General features: G+C 47.1%; 1 protein-coding gene across 8 annotated transcripts in view; it reads left to right on the plus strand.

Annotated features, from left to right (window-relative positions):
- Frmd4b (FERM domain containing 4B) overlaps positions 1 to 16,118 on the plus strand; it is a 142,555-nt gene extending 126,437 nt beyond the window's left edge. For 7 of the 8 annotated variants that reach the window (XM_048786988.1, XM_048786985.1, XM_048786987.1 and 4 more), the window contains 4 exons: positions 2,144 to 2,263; positions 2,979 to 3,784; positions 10,420 to 10,549; positions 14,232 to 16,118. In XM_048786988.1, the coding sequence (XP_048642945.1) occupies positions 2,144 to 2,263; positions 2,979 to 3,784; positions 10,420 to 10,549; positions 14,232 to 14,352 (1,177 nt within the window). In that variant the 3' untranslated portion in view covers positions 14,353 to 16,118. The remainder of the gene's footprint in view (positions 1 to 2,143; positions 2,264 to 2,978; positions 3,785 to 10,419; positions 10,550 to 14,231) is intronic. The other variant, XM_048786986.1, reaches the window with a different exon arrangement.
- Positions 16,119 to 16,321: the final 203 nt, after the last annotated feature.

Consider the following 16,321-nt stretch of genomic DNA (forward strand, 5'->3'; position numbering starts at 1 on the left):
CATTGATCATCACCTGGTTCTGGGTATGGTATTGTTTACTTTGGTGTCACTGTGGCAAAATGCCTCAACTCAGCAACTTATCAAGAGGAAAGGTTTGTTTAGGCCCACAGTTTCAGAGTTTTAGTCCATGGTCTATCGGCTCTGCACCTGGGGTGACAGAACATCAGGTGGCAGCATGTGGCAGAACAAGTCCGCTGCCCTCACAGGGACCAGAAAGCCAAGAGAAAGAGGGGTGGGGAGAGTCCAGTATCCCCCCAAGGGCACGCGCCCAGGCCCCACCTGCTGTCATCTCCAGGCTTCCCAGGGGTACCCACTGGGACCAGCGCAAGCCTTCCACACCCAAGGTAGAGCAGGGACTGTGTCCAGTTCCACGCCCCATGCCCGGAGGGAGTGGTCATTCAGTACTCCTCTGCCAAGCCCAGTGACTGGACCAGCTTGTGGCCCTACAAGGAAACCTGGCACTTAAACGCAGTGTGCAGTCTGTGAGGCAGAGTATAGCTTTGTTCCCAAAGGTCTCCGGTGAATGTTACGGGGCAATGAGGCCAAGACTTTAAAAAGTGACCCGTCGGTGTGGTTCCCAGAGTTTGGTTACCGGGATCAATGCTACTTTTTTTTTTTTTCTTATTAAGACCAGGGCTGGGGGGCTGGGTGGTGGCTCAGTGGCAGAGGACTTGCCTAGCATGGGTGAGGCCCTGGGTTCGATCCTCAGCACCACATAAGAAAATACATAAAATAAAGGCGTTCTGTACATTTACAACTATAAGAAAAATTAAAAGAAAAAAAGACCAGGGCTGGGAGCGTCGCTCAGTGGTAAGGGCCACCCCTAGGTTCAATCTCCCATGGCAGGAGGAAGGAAAAGAGAGAGAGAGAGGGAGGAAGGAAAGAAGAAAGAGAGGAAGGAAACATGGTAAGATGTCATTTTGTTGTTGAAAACTACAGATGCTTCTTTGTGTATATTGTTACGAAAAAACATGAAATCATTTACTGCTGTATTTCCTGCTGTGCTCGGGTGCCCGATTATGGGCATCTAAAATTCTCCTTTTTTATTCGTACGCTTGAACTTTCCTATAATAAATTTAACCTACCTTCATAATAAGAAAGATTTTACTCAGAAAGTGTTTTGGGGCGAGGGGACCCCAGGTGCTGGAGGAGATCAAACCCAGAGCCTCACTCGAACCCTGAGCTACCCTCCACCCCTTTGAGAGCTTGTTTGTTGGTTTGCCACCTTAGGACTTGAACACAGGGTCTTGGACATACCAGGCCAGTGCTCTGCCACTGGGCTATGTCCCCAGCCCCTTTTATTTGATTTTGAGACAGGGTCTCTCTAAATCACCCGGGCTGACCTTGAACTTGCCATCCTCCTGCCTCAGCCTCCTGGGTTGCTGGGATTACAGGCATGTGCCACTGTGCCCAGCTTGAAAGTTATTTTTAATTTCAGGAAATTAAGCTCAAAGTGTGTCCTTGCTGTGCTAGAAAGTGGACATAGTAATTCAAGGTCGTGGCCATCTACTCCAAGGGCCACTGTACAACAGCCTATGGGCCATCCGTCCTGCAGCCCAGGAGCTAAGACTGGGTTTTATATTTCTAAGTAACTGGGGGAAGAGAATCACGCATTCATGTTGGTGAAATGAGGAAATTACATGAATTGATACTTCCGTGTCTGTGAATAAAATGTTGGTTGAATAAAGTTTTATTCGAACACACACGTGATTCTTTTTGTACAGGGGTAGAGTAAGGAGTTGATTTGGGACCATCTGGGCTGCAGAGTCAGAAGCGTTCACTGGGAGCTGACCTGGCCTGTTCTCTGGTTGCTCTTGGTCTGTTTACCGAGGCAGGTGGTCCCAGGGATGCTCGGCCACTGAGCCACACGCCTGTCCTTTTACTTTGGGACAGGGTCTTGCGAAGTTGGCCAGGCTGGCTGGAACTTGCCATCTCGGTATTCCTGACCCAGAGAGTCAGGCTGTATGTGCTCCTCCCGCCGCTCACCGGGGGCCCCCCAGGGTGCTGGCTGTACACACCCCTCCCCACTCCCTGCCCGCTCCCTTCCCGCCAGCTTCCGGGAAGTGTCCTTTGAGTTCAGGACGAGTTTGCGGTGGGGGTTGCGAGGCTCATTGTTTCTTCAATTCTCTTTCAATCATCACAGAGAAATGCTGTCCACACAGAGCAGCCCCTACAAGACCCTGGAGAGGCGGCCCCCGGGAGGGCGCAGCATGCCCACCACGCCTGTGCTCACCCGCAATGCCTACAGCAGCACCCACTTGGAGTAAGTGCCTTGCTCCCTGGCTCTGCTGGTGACGGCCGCCTTGCTGTGTTTTGGGTTTTCTGATCACTCAGAGGACTTTCTGCAGTCGGGCCTCGTCCATTCCTCCACGTTTTCTGCTGATGTGCTCAGTTTCTACTGTGTCAGCCGAGAACATGCACATCTTGGATGTTGGGCGCTTTCATTTCCCCAGCAGACAATGCCATTCATTTTTCAAGGGTGAGGAGACGGATCACAATAGGGGCCACGTGTTGAAGTGTTTGCTGGGTGCGTACGGAGTGTCTTACGTGGGCCATTTTATCAGCTACTCCACGACAAGCCTATCGTGCAGTGGTGTTAGGTGCGGCTTTCATCTCATTTTACAGACAGAAGCAGGATGGGGGGCCAAGTGTCATACCCAAGCTCATGCAGCTTGGAGGCAGCCTTTGGGGACCCTGCTCCCCGGCATGTGTGTCCCCTTCTGGTCTAAGCCACCCCGATGTCCTGTTGGAAGGGAGCCCTCCCCAGACTCCTCAAGGGTGTTTTCTGGTTTGGAAGCTTGTTCCCTCCCCTTGAGGAGCGACAGGCTGGCACAAGTGACCCGCCGCAGCTCTTTCCCCTTTGTGGACACGCACCGGGGTGTGGCCCAGTGGATAGGCACCCAGGGAGACTCTGTTGTGTGGTCACCCAGGCACTCAAAGCCCCTTTTCTCTTACCCATTTGCCTGCTTCTCTTCCAGACCGGAATCTTCCTCTCAGCACTGCCGCCTTCGAAGCGGGAGCCTCGAGTCCCGATCCCACCTGCTGTCCGAGATGGACGACGACAAGCCGTTTCTCTCCCTCTCCAAATCCCAAAGAAGCAGCAGCACCGAGGTGCTGGACGACGGGTCCTCGCACACCAGCCAGTCCAGCACCGAGTACTACTGCGTGACGCCCACCGCGGGCCCCTACTACACCACCCAGACCCTGGACACGCGCTCGCGGGGCCGGAGAAGGTCCAAGAAGCAGCACGTGTGCACCTCGAGTTCGGGAAGCATGCCCAACCTGGCCCAAAAGGACAACTCGCGGACCGGCCTCTACGGCAGGAGCCAGGAGCTGCCCCCTGGCTACTACGTGGCCGGGTCCGCACCCTACGCCGAGTGCGACCTGTACTACGCGGGCTGTGTCTACGAGAACGACACGGAGGGACACTACAGCGTCAACCCTTCCTACCGCTCCTCAGCGCACTACGGCTATGACCGCCAGAGGGACTACTGCAGGTCCTTCCACGAGGACGAGGTGGACCGCGCACCCCACAACCCCTATGCCACCCTGCGGCTGCCCAGGAAGGCGGCCGTGAAGTCCGAGCACATCACCAAGAACATCCACAAGGCTCTGGTCGCCGAGCACCTGCGCGGCTGGTACCAGCGGGCCTCCGGGCAGAAGGATCCGGGGCACAGCCCGCAGACCAGCTTCGACTCAGACAGGGGCTCGCAGCGATGCCTGGGCTTCGCCGGGCTGCAGGTGCCTTGCTCCCCGAGCAGCCGAGCGTCATCCTACACCTCAGGTAAGAGCCCGAGGAAGCTCGGGCCACCTGGGTCAAGGCCGCCAGGCTCCCACCACCCTGACCCACTCCTTTCCAGGAAACCCACCACCCCGGGGGTCACACCGTGGTGACCACTTTGAGCAACCACTGTTAGAAATACCCCCTTGGAATGTCCCCTCCTGAGCCTGATGAAGTGACCTGCAGGCTCAGCAGACACCTACTGAACGTCTTTCACATGCGTCCCTCCTGGGACTTTCAGTGATACCCATATCTCTAATGTGTTGGGTCATTGACGTTGGACATTTTAAAAGGAACAGAGGGAACCTTTCAGGCGAGCAGAAAACACTAGGAGTTCAGATCCGTCCCCGTTCACCACTAAGACTGGGTCAGGACTATCTCAGGGCTAGCTGCTAGAGGAGAGGTCCCCTTCAGACCCTAGAGCTGTGGGACCTAGCTGCTTCTTATGCTAATGTTGCTGAAGGACCCACTGCACCGACCTCCTGGGTGCAGGGCTCCCTCAGCAATGAGCCAGCACCTGCCGTGTGCTCAGGGCTCCTGGCCTTGGGGTGCTCAGAGCCTACTCAGCAGAATGTGGGAAAATCAACCATGTTTTAAACTTACGGGATGAATGCATTCTCAAACTACACGAAAAACTGAGGTCGTGATTCTGCCTTTTCCCCTAAATTGACACCTGCGTGCGTCACGGTGTGGGGATTCCCAAGCGGATGACTAGTCTGTCTGAGCTGCACCTTTAAAAGTTTCCCAGGTGTGTTGACAAGAGGTGTTACCATGGAGATGGAGCCCGGGCTCCAGTGCTCTCCGGTCTGTGCAGGACTTTGGACTTCCGCTAAGGCTGCCCTATCCTGACTGCACCTAACACATCAAAGGGCTCCTCTCCTGTTTCTTGGAATTTATGGCTCGGCCTGAGAAAACCGTTCAGGGTGTTACATGGGTTCACAGTCCAAACCTAGGCAGAGTCCCACAGGCCGAAAGCCAGCAAGGAAGGAGAGATACTCGGGACGGGCACTGGGCACTTCACATACTCTCGCCTCTGTGGGTGCAGCAGAGGTAGGCTTGGTATCAGTCTGATTTTGCAGGGTAGGCAGCTCCGTCTAGAGAGTTTCAATGACCTGCCCAAGACTCAAAGCTGGTGCGTGGCAGACTAGGGATTCTCCCAAGCCTGACAGCGTAAGGAGCAACCACAGAGCCTCCACTGAGAGTCTGGTATCCTTCTTGCAAGCTCAAAGCGAGAGTCTTCCATCTGTCGGTCAAAACCATGTGGCCCCAAGGTGTCTATCTCAGGTGTCTATCTCAGGTGCTTCATGGGTGTGAAAGAAGAGAGCAGGTTGGTTGCAGGAACCAAAAGCAGAGGCAGGCCTTGCTGGACTTCTGAGTCTTGGGCGACCACAGGCTCTGTGGCCAGGGCGTATGTCCCAGGCAGGGAGCAGGACTGGTTTCATGGGGCCCCATCGCCCAGTGACAAGGCTTCCAAACTGCACCCTGTCATATTCCAAGTCCGCCCTCTGTGAAGCTAACCCTCCTCCTTCTGAGTGCCAGGCCCCCACTTTTTAAGACAAAGAAAGTACCTTGCTTGATGTTGCTGGCAGGCAACGTCACCTCAGGCTAAGGAACAGTCAGGTCCCAACAGGTCAACTGGCAGAAGGCTGTTCCCCAAAGGCCTCCAACAGATTCAAACTCGTCCTCTTACTTACACCAGAAGCCTGTGTGGAACCAGCGCAGGCTGCAAACGGAGATTCTCTCCATATCTGAGAGGCTTTTATCCCTTACCTTGGGGTTGATTTTTAAAATATTTTAATTGAAAATTTTTTCCATGTTTTTTATGGGTTCATTGTAGTTGTATGAGATGGTGGGACTTGTGGTCTCACATGCACACGGCGTATCCATGTGATTTACTCAGTATCAGTCCGCAGCACTTCCCCTGCCCTCCCCTCATCCCTCCACTAACCCACCTTTGGTTTTCATGGACTCTCCCCTTTCTTTTCCTTACCTTGGTACAGTGTCCACACACGAGAGAAAACATCTGAGCCTTACTTTTCGAGTTCGGCTTATTTCACTTAACATGATGTTCTCAAGATCCATTTTCCTGAAAACGACATGATTCCATTTTTCTTTATGGCTGAATAAAACTCCGTTGTGTATCTGTACCACATTTTCTTTATCCGTTCATCTTCTGATAGACACCTAGGCTGGTTCCGTGGTTTGGCTCTTATGAATGGTGCAGCTGTGAACGTGGGTGTGTGTGTGTATGTATCACTGTGGTGAGATGCCCTTAATTCTTCAGGGTAAATACTGAGGAGTGGTACAGCTGGGTCATCTGGTGGTTCCACGACCAGCCTTTTGAGGAGCCTCCACACTGACATCCGTAGTGGTTGTACTAACTTACAATTCCACCATCAGTATAAATGTGTTCCTTTTTCTCCACATCCTCTCCAGCACTTATTATGATCTGTACTCTTGATGACCGCCATTCTGACTGGTGTGAGATGAGATCTCAGTGTTTTGATTTGCATGTCTCTAATTATAATGATGTGGAACTTTTTCTAGTATATTTGTTGGCCGTCAGTATTTCTTCTTTCGGGAAGCATCTGTTTAGCTCATTTGCCCATTTGCCTGAGAAAACCTACCTATTGGTAACAGACGTGTATTGAAATCACCCAATATTAATTTAACTCTTTTTATTTTCCTATTTTTATCCCTTTTATTTCCTTCTCTTGTTTAATTGCTTTGGCTACAATTTCTAGTGCTATATCAAGTAGGAGTGGTGAGAGTGGACATCTTTGTCTTGTTCCCAATTTTAAAGAAAACGATTTCAGTTTTTCTCCATTCACTATGATGTTGGCTTTGGGTTTGTTGTGTATAGTCTTTATGATGTTGAGGTCGGTTCCTTCTATCCCTAGTTTCTTCCATGTTTTTATCATGAATGAATGGATGCAAAATTTTGTCAAGGGCTTTCTCGCATCTATTGAGATAACTGTGGTTTTTGTCCTTAATCCAACTTATGTGGTGAGTTACATTTGTCAATTTGTGAATGCTACCATACTCGTAACCTTACATCCCTGAGATAAAATCAACTTGGTCATGATGTACAATCTTCTTAATATGTTGTTGAGTATGACTTGCTATTATTTTATTAAAGATGTTTGCATCTAAGTTCATCAGGGATATTGGTCTGTAGTTTTCCTCGATATGTCCCTTATCTGGTTTTGGTATGAATTCATACGTTTTCTATTCTTTCCTATTTCATGCAGTGATTTGAAGAACATTAGTTCTTTAAAGGTCAGGTAGAATCCAGCTGAGAATCTACCTGGCTGTGGACTTTCCTTTCTTGATAGGCCTTTTGTTATTGCTTTTATCTCATTGCTAGTTATTGCTCTATTTAGGGTTTTTTTTTTATGTTCTCTTGATTCAATTTAGGCAGAGCCTATGTGTCTAGAAATGCATCCCTTAATTCAAGGTTTTCCAATTTATTGTATAAGTTTTCAAAACAGTTCCTATGATCCTTTTCTGTGATATCTCTGACTTCTCCTTTTCATCTCTAATTTTATTAATTTAGGCCTTCTCTCTTTTTCTTTGGTTGGTTGTTCATCTTTTCAAAGAACCAACTCTTGGTTTCATTGATCCTTTGTATTTTTTTTTTCTCAATTTCATTGATTTTGGCTCTGATCCTTATTATCTTCTTCTTTCTACTGGTTTGGGAATTTTTTCTTGTTTTTCAGGGGTATTGAGATGCCTATTAAGTTGTTTATTTGGAATTGTTCTGATTTCCTTCTGTAGGCACTTACTGCTGTAAACTTTTCTCTTAGAACTGCCTTCAGAGAGTCCCAGGGGTTCTGATATATTGCATCGCTATTCTCATTTGATTTTAAGTATTTTTTAAAAATTTCTCCCAATTTCTTCCATCACCCATTCATCCTTCAAAAATGTATTGTTCAGTCTCTGTGTTTATATAGCTTCTGTATGGTCTGTTTGGGGATGGAATATTCTGTAGATATCTATTAAGTCCACTTGATTTATAACATTTATTTTTAGGCCTGAAGAGTCTTTACTCAGTTTATCTCTAGATAACCTATCGATTGGTGACAGATGTGAAATCACCCAATATTATCGTTTTGGGGTTTATCTGAGTCTTAATTCAAGTCGTGTCTGTTTTATGTAATCAGGCACACCGACATTTGGGGCATAAATATTAACTATTGTTATATCTTCTTGTTTGGATGTCCCTTTACCAGTAGGTTGTGACATTCAGATATGAGAATAGCCAGTTCTGCTTGTTTTCAGGCTCCCTTTGGGTAGTATATCCGTTTCTAGCCTTTCACGTTCAGCCTGTGGCTGGCTGTGTCTGTGAGGGGAGTCTCTTGCGAACAACACTAGTTGGATCCTATTTTGTGATCCAGTCTGCCAGAGAGTTGAGATCATTTACATTCAGTGTTATCACAGAGGGATGTATATGACTTCTTGCCATTTTTATTTATTTCTGTTATTTATTTGGTCCTATTTCTCGTCTGTTTAGCTATTCTTCAAATGAGATTTGTTCCCTTGTGAGATCTGGGGTTAGTTTTTTATTTATTTGGTGTGAAGTATTTCTGTGTGTATTTTCTGTAGGGCCGGCTTCGCTGTTACGCCTTCCTTTAATTTCTGCTTATCTTGCTTATCTTGGAAGGGTTTTATTTCTCCTTTGATTCTGAAGGATAGCTATGCTGCAATAAAGCAATCTTGATTGACATTTATTTTAGAGTTTGTGCTGAAATCGGAAATAAATTGAGATTCACTTACCTCAAAATGTAACCTGGAATTTTTCTCTTGAGACTTTTAAAATCCTATCCTTGTTCTGTAGGTTAGGCATTTTAATTATGGTGTGTCATCAAGAGATTCCTTTTTGATCTTGGGTACTTGGGGTTCTGAATGCATCCTGCCTATGAATGCCCATCTCCTTCTCAAGGTTGGGAAATTTTTTCTGTCATTATTTTCTTGAAGACTTTATACCATTAGCCTCACAACCCTGTTCAATTCCAATGATTCTAAACTGGGTTTTTTAATGTTGTGTCAGAGTTCTTGTGTATTTTGGTCTTATATATTCTGGTGACTTAATTTCTTTTCTTTAGTACTATCTGACCACTTTATCTTCCAACTCTTTTCTTTAATACTTTCAGCCACTTTGTCTTCTAATTTCCAATTCTATCTTAAGCATGGTCTACTCCGTTCAACAGACTTTCAGCTGAACATTCTATTTGATTTATTGTATCTTTCATTTGCAAGATTTGTTTGGTTCTTTTTCAACATCTCTAACTCCTTATTGAAATTCTGGCTCTTCTACTAATTTCTTTAATTCATTCAATTTGTTTTTCTGTGTTCTCTTGAAATCATTGATCATTTCTATAATCATTCTTTTGAATTCTTTATCTGATTTTTCACCCACTTCAGTATCTCTGGAGTCAGTTGCTTTATGAAGTATTGTATTACCTTCCCCCCCCCCATATTTCTTGTATTCATTCCTGTGTTGGGTTTTATGTGTCTGTTGGGATGAATTTCTCTTCCACTTTTATGTGTGGGCATTTATAGGGAACAGCCTTCTCTTGCCAAAGTGTCCTGTAGTGATCGAGATTGAGACCCCTCAGAAGTGAGGTGTCCAAAGCCCTCGTGTTAATTCTCTCAGTTTTTGCTGTAGAGGTGGATGTGCCTGAGTGGGACCCGAGGGCCACCCACACCACCCCAGCCCCACCACCATTCCTTCATGGGGGCTGGGTCATTCATTTGGGGATTCTGTGTCTTCTTTGTTTTCAAGGATTGCTGAAGCTTGCTGTCAATTCGTGTGTGGAGCAAGGTGCACTGTCTTTTGGTTGGCTTCAGTTCAGCAGCAGAGTCTCTTTCCTGTGGACTTGCGATGTCCTTGTAGATTCCCAACACTTTGTTCCATCTCAGTGTTTGAAGTACATCTTGCTTTAAATGTTTTTCAATTAACCTTATTCCCAGTAACAATAGTATTGACAGCTATCATTTGTGCATGTGTGTGAGTGTGTATGTGTTTGTGTGAGTACGGGTGTATGTGTGCAGTACTAGGGATGGCACCTGGGATAAACAAGTACTGTACCCCTGAGCTCCATTCCTAGCCCTTTTTATTTTTTTATTTTGAGATAGGGTCTTGCTAAGTTGCCTAAGCTGACCTTGAACTTGTGATCCTCCTGAATTGCTGGGATTATAGGCAGGCATCACTGTGCCCCCAAATAGTTATCATTTCTTGAGTGCTTACTCTGTAGCCATCAGACAGTGCACTAAAGATGTTCATAATTTTCTTATTTAATCATGGTATTATAGGTATACCGAATATATGTTATTAACCTCACTCCACAGATGAGAAAACTAAGGCTTAAAGAGGGTAGGCTATTTGCCCAGTGTCACTTGGTCATTTCATCCCCAAATTAGAAAAGGAGCCCTCTGGATTCCAAGTTCTGGCTTGGCTGCAACTGTGGCTCAGTGGTAGAGCACGTGCTCAGCCCAGGCAAAGCCCTGGGGTCAGTCCCCAGCATGGACAATGTCTACTCTCCACACAGCTGGTTATCACATGCTTCTAAGTGACCCAAACAGTTTTCACTTTGAATGTTTCAACTAATTTTATCTCTTTCCATTCTGATTTCCAGTGTCTTCTACAAACACTTCTGGGAACTGGAGGACCCAGTTGACCATAGGGCTATCGGAATATGAGACTCCCGCCCATCCGTACACCAGCTGCTATGGCACCGTGTACCATCCTTTGCCCTCGCCCAGCAGGTAAGGAGAAGCTGTGCTTAAAAGCCTGGTCCTGTTCAAAAGTAGCCAGGGATCCTACCCCACTTCGTGAATGTTAAACCACGTAACTCAGGGGTTGGTAAACTGCAGCCTGCGGGCCAAACCCAGTTTTGGTAAGATAGCATTTTATTGGAAAGTATCCATGCTCACTCATTTCTATGTTAGCTATGGACATTCTTGCATTGCAAGGACGGAGCTAAAAAGCCCGGAAAGACAGCATATGACCTGCAAAGCCAAAATATCTGGCCCCTTCCAGGAAAAGTATCCTGAGCACCAATATGGTTGATTCAGACGCTGCCCTGGTCTTAAAGTCTGTATGTATGCAAAATGCTGAGGCTGAGGGGGTTTTGCGGTGGTGGTGGTGGTGGTTTTTGGTTTTGTTTTGTTTTGAAGGCAGTACTTGAAACTGTATTAGTGACAACGTCCACTTGTCTCTTCTGTAACTCTGCCAGAATTAAAAGTCCACTCCAGAAAGCTGCTTATCCCAAGGTCCCCACAGATAGTCAGCTGGATGTCAGCCATTCACTCCTGTGTGAGTCTGACCCGATGTTCCAAGAAACCACGGACCCTGTCCTATTGGTCTTCAAAATCAGTTCTTTCCAAATGTTAGAGGAAGCACCCAAGAACCGTGGGTTTAAAGAATCGCACACTCTGAATCACATGGTTTTCCATTCTTACTATGTGCAAAGGACGAATTCCATCGGGAGAGGTCATTTCTCCTTCTTTGTCACGAATTATAATCCACACCCAGGTGCCAAGAAGTGCTGAGCCCATTGGGGGTTTTTCAGAAACTTTGGTTTGTCTTTTTTAAGATTGCTTCAGACAGAAGAGACTCGCACGGACCCTTAACATCTGCAGAGCTCTGTCCTGGGGAATTGGAGGGGTTACTTCTTATTAAGGCCTGTAGGGTGGCAAGCGAACGGCAGATATTCAAACCCCAAACCTTGTTTGTGTTCTCCACATTCAGTGGGAGTTTTTCTTGGCTTGAGATGTTGAGCCAATTGTCTCAGCTTAAACAAAGGGTGTGCTCAAAATAGACTGTTAATGAAAATGTACTTCAGAGGACGTCTGGTGGCTCGGGCTTGTCTGAATATTACTTGATCAGGAGTTAGGAGTAAGAACCCCAATACCTGGCCCATGTTGGGGCTGGACCTTCCCAGGGCAGGTCTAAGCACCGTTGCGGTACAGTTGCAGATAGTCTCCTGGTTTCTCTAATTTTACGATCTTCTCTCTTGACCCAGTGTGTAAGACAGCCCCACGGTCTTTCATGTCTCTTTTACTGGACTCAGGAAGTGCTCAGCATTTTTAGAGAAAAGCCTGTTTTTCCCAAGTCTGCCTGTGTGTCTCAGGCAGCTGTGTGGAGGAGTCCCTGTTTTCAGAGTTCATAATGTACAGGAAGCTCGGAGCTATTTAAAGGTCCTATTGTATGTGTGTATGCATACATGAGCTCAGGGTGGGAGCTCGGCACATAATAAAGGAATTAATTATCCTCCATCCATCATTCCGCCACCCAGAGATAGCAGCTGTTTGGCATATTTTTCCCATTTTTCTGTACCAGTTCTAACATGGTATTAAATGATTTTGTAGGTGCATTTTTACATGTCATGTTGCATAGGAAACTGCATATCCCATTTTTTAAACTTAACATCATAACATAACTTTCTTTTTTAATTCTTTAAATCTTCTTTTATATACTGATATGATTTTCTGCTTAATGAATATAGCATACTTTCTTTAAGAGCCCTCAAATTTTTGAACAGTGGGATATTTTTTAGTTCTTTCTTCCTTTTTCAATTATCAGTAATGCTGCTATTAACACCTTTGTGCAAGATATTTGTCTGAATTCCAGATTATCTCCTTAGCATTTCAAATGCAGAGCTAATGGGTTAAACTGGAAAGTGTATTTTTTTTTTTCTTTAGTTGTCATTGGGCCTTTATTTCATTTATTTATATGTGGTGCTGAGAATCGGACCCAGTGCCTCACACATGCTAGGCAAGCGCTCTACCACAGCCTTAGCCCTGGAAAGTGTATTTTCAGATTCACAGAAAGTTTGGCCCACTTCCCCTCCCGCCTGCAGAGAGGTAGAAGTCCCTACGTCGACCTACATGTTTATGTAGGACTTTTAATCAGGATGCAATCCAATCAAATTAACTTACTATCAAGGCAGGGGTGATAGCAAAAATCTATCTATGTGTTGTTTTTATGAAAATGTGATTTTTAAAATAAGAGACGTAATAAGTTCCAAGATCCTGATGAAAGACTTTAGATTTTCCTTTTAGCTAAAGATATGAAATACTTAGCAATATATCAGGATTTTTTTTTTAAATAAATTAAGAGCGCCTTATTTAGAGACTCTTCCCCCAAAGTATCCACGTCTTAGTCCTACGGAAAGCTATGAAGCTTTACCAATACAACCTTTCTCCCCAGTAGGACTTGGTATAGGGGTCTGCCTTCCCAGGCAGAAATGCTGGAGGCCCTTGTGTCAAAGAGTATGTAATACAGTCACTTCCTCGGCTCTGCTACTGCACTGCACCCTGTGTCTGGGAATAACTTCTGTTCTTTCGCTTCCTGTTTTCCTCTCCCTCTCCCCGCCCTAACTACCTACCACTAGGCAGAACCTAGGGCCTCTGTCCCGGAGCCTGGTTGTGTCTCCAGAGATGAGATCAGTTTTGCATTCCCTCTTGCTAAGCGTAGCCAGCGGTAGTAAGTACAGCCCCTGACTGTGTGTGTGGCTGCTTGCATAGCTGCTGTTGTGCTTGCTCTGATGTGTACAGTTTCGGAACCCGGCTTTGCTTTCGTTAACGTGGAAACACTAAGAAAACCGGGGACTGGCATCCCATTTGTTTCCCAAGCCGTTCTTCCAGACTTTATCACCCGTACTAAAGGATGTTGAGATTTCAAGTAGAAGCCTGCTAACCCTCTAACCTGTTTTAACCTTCCATTACAGTAACGTGGTTTGGCTTATCAGAATGGTCTGTGTAACGGGGTGTGCTTATGTGACTATATATCATCCACAGGGGCCCACGGTTTTTCCACGTGATGGGATTTCCTGGGTCACCGCCACGTCATACTTGACCCATAAACCCCTGGGAGGTAGAGAGGGTCCTAAGGTGCCTCTGCTGCCTTTAGACACATTTCCCCCATTTTTTAAAAAAAGTTAAAAAATATGACTCTCGAAGTTTTAAATGAGCATGCGTCCAAGATTTATTTCACCTATCAGTCATGGAACTAGCAGATTGTTCATGCTGGTTCAATGAGAATTCTGGACAATGAAAGAGACATCGCTGCAATAAGGTTACTAAAGTTACCCCAAACTAGTTAAAATCCCAGGGGGCGATAAAACTGTAACCCATAGTCTTCCCTACCACACAGAAGTGATTGCACTTCTTCCTGACAAACACCTACAAGTTAGTGTGTGATCGATGCCCTCCGGGTCTAGGTCAATGGTAGACATAAGCCGAGCAATGGCACCTGTCCCAGGAATGGAAGGCCCCCTTTGTGGGCCTGACGGACCCTGGTCCCAGTATGGCGGAGATGGCTGCAGTCCTCCCTCGGCCTCGTCTCCCAGGACTGGAAACCCTTGCTCAGTGGTGCCCCCTACTAACGATTTTGAGTACCGCCGTCCGTGTGCGCACAAGTCCTAACGGTTTGGTTCTTCTGCAGACAGTACCCAGAGGCCCACCAACTGGACGGTGCAGCTGCGCCCGGGCTGGAGGGCGGCCTGGACAGCGGGGAGCAGAGGCTGTACTGGCACGAAGACTCAAAGCCTGGGACGTTAGTCTGACCTGCCGTCGGAGCTCTCTGCCGAGCCTGCGTCTCACCCTGGTGTGCCTTGCAAGATGTGCGTGTCTCCCCGGAAGGCTGTGGGCTCCAGAGACCTGAGGGTGCCCAGGGCGGAGGGCCCAGGCTGCCTGCAAGGAAATCTCTGCAGCCCAGGCGCCCTGCTCCGAGTCCAGGCCCACCCAGGGCCCCTGCAGGACAGGACTCCGCCAGACGCCCTCCCACGGCGTGCACTTTGGGAGGGAGTAAATCGTCGAAGGCAGACCTCAAAACCATGACTGTATTCAGGGAGGGCATCCCCTGGGCGGGCAGGCCGGGGTTTCAGAGCACAATGGAGAATGCAGAAGGAAGGGAAACCGGGGGTCCTGGGCCGCGCGCGGCTCATCAGCAGCGTGACCTTGTGAGCCTCGGAGAGGAGCCTGCCGTGGGGACACGGACACGAACCATGTAGACAGTATTGGAAAATTACTTGAAGCTGGGTTTTCATGAAGTTCCGAATGCGTGTAAATGTGTTTAGGCTGTTGTGAAGAGTGACCTTTTTCAAAGCACCATGGCGCGGGTTCTAGACAGACACTGCCGTCGCATCCTGCGAGATGACTTCTGGTAGCCACGGGGGGGGGGGATGAAGCAGGCCCCTGAGCACCAGAGTCGGCCTCGAGGGCTTTCTAAGGTACCTCGTCCCCGGAGCACCTGTTCTCTTCCCCCTCCTCGGGCTTGATGAGCGGTTCTTGTCCAGGCTGGGGACTTCCCCATCTTGCCTGTCGTGTGAAATGGTAGACTCCGTGCGGAGCGTTTTCATGATCAAGAGTTTGAAAAGTATTCTCAATGATACAGAAAGGGCCCCAAACAGTAACAAAACAAAACAAAAAAAGCCACATCATCGTAGGTGAACCGTGTGCCTTAAGATGGTGAACCTTAGCCGGGCGTGGTGGCCCACGCCTGTCATCCAGTGGCTCAGGAGGCTGAGGCAGGAGGATCACGAGTTCAAAGCCAGCCTCAGCAAAAAGCGAGGTGCTAAGCAACTCGGTGAGACCCTGTCTCTAAATAAAATACAAAGTAGGGCTAGGGATGTGGCTCTGGGGTCCAGTGCTCCTGAGTTCGATCCCCAGTACCCACCCCCCAAAAGAAAAAAAAAAGATGGTGAACCTGAGGGAATCCAACATTGTCCACATCCCACCTGCAGTTCCCTATCCCCCAGTGTCACAAGCAAGGTTAACATTAAAAGAAAAAATTCCTTGCCGCTGCCGTAGATTGAACTATGAGGCTAGATCTACCTCCTACCTTCCCAGGAAGAACCGATTGGCTGTGTTTTGTTGTAGGGTTGGCTGGTTTGTTGAACACATGATTCCCGTCTTCCAGAGCGATCATGGTCACCCTTACTGTGCTTCACAATCCCATCCACGGTGCTCCTGGACCCTCCCCTTTTCTACAAGTCTCTTGTTCATATTGTGAATAGAAACGTTTCTGAACAACTTTTTTGGAACAATTTTCTATCCATATTCCCAGAGCATGTAATATATACATAAAACTGATTTGTTAAACCGGTCCTTAGTCATTTGTATCATTAGAAATGAAGTTTGGGGGAAAAATTTGGAGGAAAAAAAAAAAACCCACGAGCACAAGAATAATAATAATAACTTATTCCTTTTTTCATATTTGTATAGCCTTCTAGATGCAGAAATGCCCTTTTGCATATTCTTTTACTGTTCTGACTTTTTAAGACCTATTATTTTTTTACGTAGGTCAATAAACTCAAGGTGTGCTACTGAACACGTCTGCTCATCCTTCCGTGTTTGTTGGGCTCTTCCGAGGCAGTTTCACGCACCCCACTTCAAAGCTGGGCAGGATTTCGGGGTTTTTAGTATTTGGCCCTGAGGTGCACATCGCTTTGTATTTACCTCTGAAAGCAGGGTTCCCCTGGTTGGTGGCACATCCTGGCTCGGCAGCAAGGTATTTCCTTCTCGGTGATTCAG

This window comes from Marmota marmota, unplaced genomic scaffold (assembly GCF_001458135.2).
Source record: "Marmota marmota marmota unplaced genomic scaffold, marMar, whole genome shotgun sequence".
Classification (NCBI taxonomy): Eukaryota; Metazoa; Chordata; class Mammalia; order Rodentia; family Sciuridae; genus Marmota; species Marmota marmota.